This window comes from Pseudophryne corroboree, chromosome 5, assembly GCF_028390025.1.
Source record: "Pseudophryne corroboree isolate aPseCor3 chromosome 5, aPseCor3.hap2, whole genome shotgun sequence".
Taxonomy (NCBI): Eukaryota; Metazoa; Chordata; class Amphibia; order Anura; family Myobatrachidae; genus Pseudophryne; species Pseudophryne corroboree.
Window position 1 is genome coordinate 87,562,132 of NC_086448.1, and position 12,050 is coordinate 87,574,181.

General features: G+C 47.1%; 1 protein-coding gene across 3 annotated transcripts in view; it reads right to left on the reverse strand.

Annotated features, from left to right (window-relative positions):
- The window catches only part of CROT (carnitine O-octanoyltransferase), a 164,166-nt gene that overhangs the window by 108,643 nt on the left and 43,473 nt on the right, over nucleotides 1-12,050 (reverse strand). For 2 of the 3 annotated variants that reach the window (XM_063921450.1, XM_063921449.1), the window contains exon 4: nucleotides 9,541-9,722. The exons of the other annotated variant lie outside the window; for it this stretch is intronic. In XM_063921450.1, coding sequence (XP_063777520.1) covers nucleotides 9,541-9,722 — 182 coding nt within the window. The remainder of the gene's footprint in view (nucleotides 1-9,540; nucleotides 9,723-12,050) is intronic. 3 annotated transcript variants of the gene reach the window in all.

A 12,050-nucleotide genomic window follows, 5' to 3' on the forward strand; every position in this document is an offset into this window, starting at 1 on the left:
ACGGAGACCGTGGCAAAGGAGGAAACCCGGACTGCGTAAGGATGATAACAGATCCAGCACCGATAGTGACTTTGCCGTTTCAGAATCAGATGATCCAAGCAAAATGCAGAATGCCCCTTTAGGGGCAGGCCAGAAAACAAAAGCAAAATCAAAAATCCACGACGGTTTGCCACCCGCAGGGGGGGCCAGAACGCGCGGAGAGAGAAAAGCCGCTGTAAAAGAGAAAACCAAACCTTGATTTTCAATTTATCTAATAGAGTGTTACAGGAATCAGAAATTAGTGTCTTGAATCATGGCCTCAGTTTTGTCCCCACAAATTTCTTCGATGAATTCAGTTGGCGTAGGGACTTACATAGTTTTTCCCGTAAATTACGACTCAAGGAATTTTTTCACAATAAGGAGACCCATGGGGATAGGGGCCCTATTGATTCCTTTTTAATGCAATCCTCTAGATCTACGTTTGACCCAGTGTCAACCAATCCGTCATTGAGGACATTTGGGCGCCTACTGGATGAATCAATTACTAAGTATACGAGTTCCCCATATAAGATCCGGTGCAATTTATCCAAATCGGAGAGGGAAGCCCTCAAACAACTTGAAACCTATCAGGACATTGTCATACGCCCTGCTGATAAGGGCGGAGCGATAGTCATCCAAAATTTGGATGACTATCGCTCCGAAATTGTTTCACAATTATCCGACACTAAGGTATATAGTAAATTGCACTGTGATCCTACTATACAATACCAAAAAGAACTGGTGGACATTCTAAGAATTGCCATGGATTCTAGAATTATTTCAAAGAAATGTTTCAAAGCTTTGTGTGTGCTGCATCCTAAAGTACCGGTGCTGTACACACTACCTAAACTCCACAAGAATTGTGTGAAACCGCCGGGAAGGCCTATCATTTCCGCACGTGACTCTCTATACTCCCCTGTGTCTCAGTTACTGGATTATATCCTTCAGCCCCATCTTAGTAGACAGGATACGTTCCTGAAGGACACTTCTACATTTTTAAATATTCTGAAGGACTTTGGTAGGGTGCCGGAAGGCACTTTAATGTGTTGTCTGGATATCTGCAGCTTATATACATGCATCCCACATAACGGTGGTTTGCTTGCTATGAAACGCTTTATAGAGAAATTTGTACCTATGTCTGTTTTTAATCATGAGTTGTTTTTGACACTTTTGAATTTGACACTTAACCGCAACTATTTCCTGTTTGATGGCATGTATTATTTGCAACAACGGGGGTGTGCTATGGGGTCCTCCGTAGCCCCCAGTTATGCAAATATATACATGTTCGAGCAGGAATTGCATATGTTTTTCAACGCCCCTGAGAGAAGTAACAATATACTGTTATTTAAGCGATACATAGATGATGTATTTATGCTATGGTCGGGGGGTATTGCAGCATTCGAGGGCATGATGGAGGAGATTAATAATTTGCAATCACCTATCAAGTTTACATATACTTACAGTACCAGTGAGGCTAATTTCCTTGACTTACATGTTACAGTGAGGGATGGTGTTTTTGAAACAGGGGTGTACACTAAGCCCACGGATAGGAATACCCTACTCATGGCATCTAGCCACCACCCAGAAGCACTGAAGAAAGGCTTGCCGGTATCTCAAATGATACGGGTAGCCAGAATCACCAGTGCGCCTGAAAAGGTTTCCACCGAATTGGACAAGATGGTGGATAAATTCTGTAGTAGAGGCTATGATCTCAAAACCTTGAATCTACAGAAAGATAAAGTACTTAATATGCCTAGGGATCAACTACTGAATCCAGTCCGTAGGGACCCTGACACCATTCTTCCTTGGAGTAGTGACTACACCACAGCTAGTCCTATTATTAAAAGAGCGTCAAAAGCGCTATGGCCGATTGTGCGTTCTGATAGAGATTTGCCCATGTTACATAACCTTAGACCAGTGGCTGCCTTTAAACGTGGCACTAATTTGCGGGACAGACTGGTTAAGGCAGACATCTCAGGGCGTAATGAGCTACCACCACCCAATGTTTATAGGAAACCGCCCGGCTGCTACAGTTGTAATAATTGCATTACCTGCAAATTTTTAGTACAGTGTAAGAAGTTCAAGCACCCACATGTTGATAAGGTTTATGACATTAGGTATGTACTGACTTGTAATACCTCCTTCGTTGTGTACGTGGTGGTCTGCCCGTGTGGTTTATACTACGTTGGGCAGACCTCACGGAAGTTTAAGGAGCGCATGAATGCGCACAGATCTGCCTTGAAATTGATTTTCAATGGCAGGGACGTGGACCAACCAGTGGCACGTCATTTCCTCGAATTCAATCATCCCCAGGAATCGATCAAATATTTCATGATCGATCATGTGCCTGCTTCCTTAAGGGGTGGAGATAGGGCAAAGGCTTTGCTAATAAAGGAATCCAGGTGGATAGTGAGACTGGGTACCATTAGACCAGCAGGACTTAATGATAAAATTAACTGGAACTCCTTAGTATAGATGCTTTATGTATATGTATTGAATATCTGTCTGCTGCGATAATATTGCATTGTTTTATCTGCTTTTCACTGTTATATGTTTCTATTCATGTTTGTTTGTGTTTTGTTTATCCCCACACAGACCGCGCGATTGGCCCCCTGATGATCCGGCGCCATGGCAACTACTGCATGGGAGGAGGAGGCAGTGTGGAATGCACACGTGGCCTCTGTGGAACGCAAACCAGCGGTTGCTGTGGCAACGCTGGCCGCGTCCACAGGAAGTAGGTCACGATGACGCATTTCCGGCCATTGGATCCCGGAGTCACTAGCCAGCGTGACTGTGGAGGGGGATTTAAGTGGGGTAAGTGTGGTATTGTTTTGTGGCTGTAATTTTCTGTGATGTGGTCCTGATGACGGGGTTTTGACCTCGAAAGTACTTGACCGAATCTGAATACATCATTTTGTCATATTTTGCTGTCTCTGAGTGCCTCCTCTTTTCTGCATTGATACCTATGGCTATTGGGTGTTAGCACCAGAGCATGCTGTTAATTTATATGGAGTGCCGGCATATCGTGGATTATATATATATATATAATATATATATATATATATATATATATATATATATATATATATATATATATATATATATATATATATATATATATATATATATATATATATATATATATATATATATTTAATAAGAATTTACTTACCGATAATTCTATTTCTCATAGTCCGTAGTGAATGCTGGGGACTCCGAAAGGACCATGGGGAATAGCGGCTCCGCAGGAGACTGGGCACAAAAGTAAAAGCTTTAGGACTACCTGGTGTGCACTGGCTCCTCCCCCTATGACCCTCCTCCAAGCCTCAGTTAGGATACTGTGCCCGGACGAGCGTACACAATAAGGAAGGATTTTGAATCCCGGGTAAGACTCATACCAGCCACACCAATCACACCGTACAACTTGTGATTTGAACCCAGTTAACAGCATGATAACAGAGGAGCCTCTGAAAAGATGGCTCACAACAATAATAACCCGATTTTTGTAACAATAACTATGTACAAGTATTGCAGACAATCCGCACTTGGGATGGGCGCCCAGCATCCACTACGGACTATGAGAAATAGAATTATCGGTAAGTAAATTCTTATTTTCTCTAACGTCCTAGTGGATGCTGGGGACTCCGAAAGGACCATGGGGATTATACCAAAGCTCCCAAACGGGCGGGAGAGTGCGGATGACTCTGCAGCACCGAATGAGAGAACTCCAGGTCCTCCTCAGCCAGGGTATCAAATTTGTAGAATTTAGCAAACGTATTTGCCCCTGACCAAGTAGCTGCTCGGCAAAGTTGTAAAGCCGAGACCCCTCGGGCAGCCGCCCAAGATGAGCCCACTTTCCGTGTGGAATGGGTTTTTACAGATTTTGGCTGTGGCAGGCCTGCCACAGAATGTGCAAGCTGAATTGTACTACAAATCCAACGAGCAATCGTCTGCTTAGAAGCAGAGGCACCCAGCTTGTTGGGTGCATACAGGATAAACAGCGAGTCAGATTTTCTGACTCCAGCCGTCCTGGAAACATATTTTCAGGGCCCTGACTACGTCCAGCAACTTGGAATCCTCCAAGTCCATAGTAGCCGCAGGCACCACAATAGGCTGGTTTAAGTGAAATGCTGAAACCACCTTAGGGAGAAATTGAGGACGAGTCCTCAATTCTGCCCTGTCCGTATGAAAAATTAGGTAAGGGCTTTTATAGGATAAAGCCGCCAATTCTGATACACGCCTGGCTGAAGCCAGGGCTAACAGCATTACCACTTTCCATGTGAGATATTTTAAGTCCACAGTGGTGAGTGGTTCAAACCAATGTGATTTTAGGAATCCCAAAACTACATTGAGATCCCAAGGTGCCACTGGAGGCACAAAAGGAGGCTGTATATGCAGTACCCCCTTGACAAACGTCTGAACTTCAGGAACTGAAGCTAGTTCTTTTTGGAAGAATATTGACAGGGCCGAAATTTGAACCTTAATGGACCCTAATTTGAGGCCCATAGACAGTCCTGTTTGCAGGAAATGCAGGAATCGACCCAGTTGAAATTCCTCTGTAGGGGCCTTCCTGGCCTTACACCACGCAACATATTTACGCCAAATACGGTGATAATGTTGCACAGTTACATCCTTCCTGGCTTTGATCAGGGTAGGGATAACTTCATCCGGAATGCCTTTTTCCTTCAGGATCCGGCGTTCAACCGCCATGCCGTCAAACGTAGCCGCGGTAAGTCTTGGAACAGACATGGTCCCTGCTGGAGCAGGTCCTTTCTTAGAGGTAGAGGCCACGGGTCTTCCGTGAGCATCTCTTGAATTTCCGGGTACCAAGTCCTTCTTGGCCAATCCGGAGCCACGAGTATAGTCTTTACACCTCTCCTTCTTATGATTCTCAGTACCTTGGGTATGAGAGGCAGAGGAGGGAACACATATACTGACTGGTACACCCACGGTGTTACCAGAGCGTCCACAGCTATTGCCTGAGGGTCCCTTGACCTGGCGCAATATCTGTCCAGTTTTTTGTTGAGGCGGGACGCCATCATGTCCACCTTTGGTTTTTCCCAACGGTTCACAATCATGTGGAAGACTTCTGGGTGAAGTCCCCACTCCCCCGGGTGAAGATCGTGTCTGCTGAGGAAGTCTGCTTCCCAGTTGTCCACTCCCGGAATGAACACTGCTGACAGTGCTATCACATGATTTTCCGCCCAGCGAAAAATCCTTGCAACTTCCGTCATTGCCCTCCTGCTTCTTGTGCCGCCCAGTCTGTTTACGTGGGCGACTGCCGTGATGTTGTCCGACTGGATCAACACCGGCTGACCCTGAAGCAGAGGCCTTGCCTGACTTAGGGCATTGTAAATGGCCCTTAGTTCCAGGATATTTATGTGAAGTGACGTTTCCATGCTTGACCACATGCGTGGAAATTTTTTCCCTGTGTGACTGCTCCCCAGCCTCTCAGGCTGGCTTCCGTGGTCATCAGGACCCAATCCTGAATGCCGAATCTGCGGCCCTCTAGGAGATGAGCACTCTGTAACCACCACAGGAGAGACACCCTTGTCATCGGAGACAGGGTTATCCGCTGATGCATTTGAAGATGCGATCCGGACCATTTGTCCAGCAGATCCCACTGAAAAGTTCTTGCGTGGAATCTGCCGAATGGAATCGCTTCGTAAGAAGCCACCATCTTTCCCAGGACCCTTGTGCATTGATGCACTGACACTTGGCCTGGTCTTAGGAGGTTCCTGACTAGGTCGGATAACTCCCTGGCTTTCTCCTCCGGGAGAAACACCTTTTTCTGGACTGTGTCCAGAATCATCCCTAGGAACAGCAGACGTGTCGTCGGAATCAGCTGCGATTTTGGAATATTTAGAATCCACCCGTGCTGTCGTAGTACTACTTGAGATAGTGCTACTCCGACCTCTAACTGTTCTCTGGACCTTGCCCTTATCAGGAGATCGTCCAAGTAAGGGATAATTAAGACGCCTTTTCTTCGAAGAAGAATCATCATTTCGGCCATTACCTTGGTAAAGACCCGGGGTGCCGTGGACAATCCAAACGGCAGCGTCTGAAACTGATAGTGACAGTTCTGTACCACAAACCTGAGGTACCCTTGGTGAGAAGGGCAAATTGGGACATGGAGGTAAGCATCCTTGATGTCCAGAGACACCATATAGTCCCCTTCTTCCAGGTTCGCTATCACTGCTCTGAGTGACTCCATCTTGAACTTGAACCTTTTTATGTAAGTGTTCAAGGATTTCAGATTTAAAATGGGTCTCACCGAGCCGTCCGGCTTCGGTACCACAAACAGCGTGTAATAATACCCCTTTCCCTGTTGTAGGAGGGGTACCTTGATTATCACCTGCTGGGAATACAGCTTGTGAATGGCTTCCAATACCGCCTCCCTGTCGGGGGGAGACGTTGGTAAAGCAGACTTCAGGAACCGGCGAGGGAGAGACGTCTCGAATTCCAATTTGTACCCCTGAGATACTACCTGCAGGATCCAGGAGTCCACTTGCGAGTGAGCCCACTGCGCGCTGAAATTCTTGAGACGGGCCCCCACCGTGCCTGAGTCCGCTTGTAAGGCCCCAGCGTCATGCTGAGGACTTGGCAGAAGCGGGGGAGGGCTTCTGTTCGTGGGAAGAGGCTGTCTGCTGCAGTCTTTTTCCCCTTCCTCTGCCCCGGGGCAGATATGAGTGGCCTTTTGCCCGCTTGCCCTTATGGGGACGAAAGGACTGAGCCTGAAAAGACGGTATGTTTTTCTGCTGAGAGGTGACCTGGGGTAAAAAGGTGGATTTCCCAGCCGTTGCCGTGGCCACCAGGTCCGATAGACCGACCCCAAATAACTCCTCCCCTTTATACGGCAATACTTCCATATGCCGTTTGGAATCCGCATCACCTGACCACTGTCGCGTCCATAACCCTCTTCTGGCAGAAATGGACAGCGCACTTACTCTTGATGCCAGAGTGCAAATATCCCTCTGTGCATCTCGCATATATAGAAATGCATCCTTTAAATGCTCTATAGTCAATAATATATTGTCCCTGTCCAGGGTATCAATATTTTCAGTCAGGGAATCCGACCAAGCCACCCCAGCACTGCACATCCAGGCTGAGGCGATTGCTGGTCGCAGTATAATACCAGTATGTGTGTATATACTTTTTAGGATATTTTCCAGCTTCCTATCAGCTGGTTCCTTGAGGGCGGCCGTATCAGGAGACGGTAACGCCACTTGTTTTGATAAGCGTGTGAGCGCCTTATCTACCCTAGGGGGTGTTTCCCAACGCGCCCTAACCTCTGGCGGGAAAGGGTATAATGCCAATAATTTTTTAGAAATTAGCAGTTTTTTATCGGGGGAAACCCACGCTTCATCACACACCTCATTTAATTCATCTGATTCAGGAAAAACTACGGGTAGTTTTTTCACACCCCACATAATACCCTTTTTTGTGGTACTTGTAGTATCAGAAATGTTCAAAACCTCCTTCATTGCCGTGATCATGTAACGTGTGGCCCTACTGGAAAATACGTTTGTTTCCTCACCGTCGACACTGGAGTCAGTGTCCGTGTCAGTGTCTGTATCGACCTGAGGTAACGGGCGTTTTAGAGCCCGTGACGGTGTTTGAGACGCCTGTACAGGTATTAACTGATTTGCCGGCTGTCTCATGTCGTCAACAGTCTTTTGTAAAGTGCTGACACTATCACGTAATTCTTTCCATAAGACCATCCAGTCAGGTGTCGACTCCCTAGGGGGTGACATCACTAACACAGGCAATTGCTCCGCCTCCACACCATCTTCCTCCTCATACATGTCGACACAACGTACCGACACACAGCACACACACACAGGGAATGCTCTGACAGAGGACAGGACCCCACTAGCCCTTTGGGGAGACAGAGGGAGAGTTTGCCAGCACACACCAGAGCGCTATATATATATATATATATATATATATATATATAGGGATAACCTTATATAAGTGTTTTTCCCTGATATAGCTGCTGTATATATTTATCTGCCAATTAGTGCCCCCCCTCTCTTGTTTTACCCTGTTTCTGTAGTTCAGGACTGCAGGGGAGAGTCAGGGAGCCTTCCTCCAACGGAGCTGTGAGGAAAAAATGGCGCCAGTGTGCTGAGGAGATAGGCTCCGCCCCCTTCTCGGCGGCCTTTCTCCCGCTTTTTTATGGAAAAATTGGCAGGGGTTAAATGCATCCATATAGCCCAGGAGCTATATGTGATGTATTTTTTGCCAAAAAAGGTGTTTTTATTGCGTCTCAGGGCGCCCCCCCCCAGCGCCCTGCACCCTCAGTGACCGGAGTGTGAAGTGTGCTGAGAGCAATGGCGCACAGCTGCGGTGCTGTGCGCTACCTTATTGAAGACAGGAAGTCTTCTGCCGCCGATTTTTCCGGACCTCTTCTGCTCTTCTGGCTCTGTAAGGGGGACGGCGGCGCGGCTCTGGGACCCATCCATGGCTGGGCCTGTGATCGTCCCTCTGGAGCTAATGTCCAGTAGCCTAAGAAGCCCAATCCACTCTGCACGCAGGTGAGTTCGCTTCTTCTCCCCTTAGTCCCTCGATGCAGTGAGCCTGTTGCCAGCAGGTCTCACTGAAAATAAAAAACCTAAAACTAAACTTTTTTCTAAGCAGCTCAGGAGAGCCACCTAGACTGCACCCTTCTCGTTCGGGCACAAAAATCTAACTGAGGCTTGGAGGAGGGTCATAGGGGGAGGAGCCAGTGCACACCAGGTAGTCCTAAAGCTTTTACCTTTGTGCCCAGTCTCCTGCGGAGCCGCTATTCCCCATGGTCCTTTCGGAGTCCCCAGCATCCACTAGGACGTTAGAGAAATTATATTATATATATATATATATATATATATATATATATATACACACACACACACACACACACACACACACACACACACACACACACACACACACACACATACATACACATATGATATATATATAAAATCACAGAACAGAGTATCGGGAAGCCGCACTGACACTCTCAGATAATTTTTCAGGTGTCCGGTTACAAATCAAATTGATAAAGAAGCATGTCCATCCCTCAGCATCCGCATGTGGGTTTTAACAGAACCAGCACACTGTTCTATACTTGAACAAACAATTTAATTCAAAAAGTCAATAAGATACATGATCCATCATATACTCATCATGGTGCAGCAGAAGCAGGGCATGGGTAGCCTCCCAAACAGCCGTTTTCGGTATCAAACCTTCATCAGGGGAATTACCAGCTAAAAAGCCATGTGCCAACAAGAGTAAAGTGTCTGCGTGTAATGTAATGTAAATTTGACCTACAAATGGACTAAACTGAATACCCCACAAAGAGGTATGAAGGATTGAAAGACAGAAGAGAGGACAAAAAAAGAGTCAAGAGTCAGGGACTGTGATAAATGACTGATCATTTTGGAGTAGTTGAATCTATTATCCTGAGGGGTTTGTGGTCAAAAGTTTGTACATTTAAGGGAACACCTACAGTGGTAGTAATTGCCATTTATCACTCACCTCCTGATGAGATCCCAGAATTTCAGTGTTAGCCATGTTGCTAAGGATCCCCTCTCTAGCTGGGTGCCAAGTTTGGGTGGCCAGTAGTGCTCCAGGTAAGGGGCAGGACCACCAAAGTTGACATTGAGTTGAGAAGGCATCCGCACATCAAGGTATGCCGCATTCAGCCACCATTCCTCCAGCTGTGAGAGAAGACAGAGTGTACTACGATAATACAGGTTACCATATTGGGTCTCCTTTAAACTAATTTATAAGCCAAGCTTTAAAACTATGTTACTGACCAGCTGGTGGGTATACAATTAAATTACATATACTGTATATTTTCATACATCTTGATTTTTGTACTACGCGCAGTGAGCACTCTTACACTTTCCACCTTCTGTACTATGCGCAGTGAGCGCTCTTACACTTTCCACCTTCTGTACTATGCACAGTGAGCGCTCTTACACTTTCCACCTTCTGTACTATGCACAGTGAGCGCTCTTACACTTTCCACCTTCTGTACTATGCACAGTGAAAGCTCTTAGGGGGCATACACACAGGACAACTTGTGCTGTGCGTTAAGTGATCTAGGTAAGCACACATCGCTATACACACAGCGATGTGTGCTGAGCGATCTGAGCTAACCATTATTCTTTATGCACATGCTAGGCGATCTAACTAGATCTTGTCTGCATGTGCTAAAGATCAGAGCGGGCAATGGTGACATGCATCGCCATCACTATAGGGTGTACACACGGAGCGATCCGTGCTTAATTTCTAAGCGATCTAGACAGATCACTTAGAAAATAGGCATAAATCACCCCATGTTTATGCCCCATTACACTCAGTGATCGCAAAAACGCGCTATGGCGCGTATTTTACCCAGAAACAGCGACATGGGACCCACGTTTAGAAGATGAGCGGGTTCCACAGGACGCACTCATCTGGATCTGTGTGGCATTGTGCTAGCCAGTCAGAGGACACCTGTCATCAGAATCACCTGTAAAGTGATATTTTGGGAAACTAGCATATTACTTGCGGGTGGGACAGGTGTGTAAGTAATACCTCACAGCCTCAGCAGGGGATCACAGGAGGCCATCTTCTCTAGGCCCCAATGCCTGGTGTGGGCCCACGTCTGCAATGTTCCAGCAGTAGCAGCACCGTCCTGAGGTGCACAGGAATCCTTGTGCAAAGCCACTGCTAATTCCAGACAGCTGCCTGAGTCCACAATGTGTTCCTGGCTCCCAGCAACCCTCCACCCATGGCCTGGACTCTGTGCAAAGCAGCCCAAGCCTTCAACCGCCATTCCCAGTCACCAAGGAGACCAGCGCTGTCCTGAAGAAGGCTTTCCGTAGCCCTTCCCATTCTGTGGCAGACGTGGCCCATGCCAGCCACTGCCCAAGCGCGATCACTGACACTTTATACCTTTTGTACTATGCACAGTGATCACTCTTACACTTTACACCTTTTGTACTACGCACAGTGGGGGGTTGTTCAGGTCGCATCGTAATCACAATGCGACTGCAATTTACCTTTCCCAGAACCAATGCACACACGCAGGTCCCATCCAATGCCAATGCAATCGGAGTATACTACATGAGTTCTACAATACAGTACCATTGGATACATTAATCTACACCAGGCATGTCAAACCCAAAGTCCCCACTGGGCCAAATAATCAAGGTCTAAGGGCCTATTTCAGACATGATCACTGTTGTACGAAATCGTACAGCAAACGATTATCGAACGACTGTGCATGCATACAGATTGTAATGCGCAGGCGTGAGGCCAAACTGCGAAAAAATCCTGCATCTTTTCTGCTCGCTAGGCGGACGCAGGCTGATTGACAGGAAGCGGACGCGTGGGGTGGTAACTGGCTGTTTTTTGGGAGTGTCAGGGAAAAAGTAACTTGTTCCCAAGCGTTTTCAGGGAGGGTGTGTGACGTCGGCTCCGGCCCGATCAGCCGGTTTCTTTCAAACTGTAGGAGTAAGTCCTGGGCTACGCACAGACGGGAAAAAACATTAGATGGTGAGTGAGTTGCGAACGGATTTGCAGCTAGCCAGCGTTTGCAAAGCTTTTCGCACGGCGTACGCAGACTTGCACGGGGTATTTTTTTTACTCTGGCTAGGCGGCATCTATCCGATAGCAAACCTCTGCAAATTGGCAGAGGTGCGATCAGGTCTGAATTAGGCCCTAAGATTTGTGTGGGCCGCAAGAAAAAAAAAAAAGTCTTATGTGCAATGATGGATAGGGTTAGGCTGCGGAAGGGGAGGTCGGGATAAAGTTGCTGTGTGCATACTGCGCCGCACAGTGCTATCACACTCACAAATGGGCTTCTGCCAAGGAAGCCAGAGATAGAAGCCGGACACAGGGGATGCTTCCTAGCGGAACAGCCAGCCTCTTTTCTCCCTCACCTCGCCCCATTTCCTGGCACCATTGTCTGGGCTCAGCAGGTAGAGGTGCTGTTTGTCTGCCGACATGTCCGCAGCGCTTCCAGTACACGCGCCACACGGGGAGAGAGCAGCCGG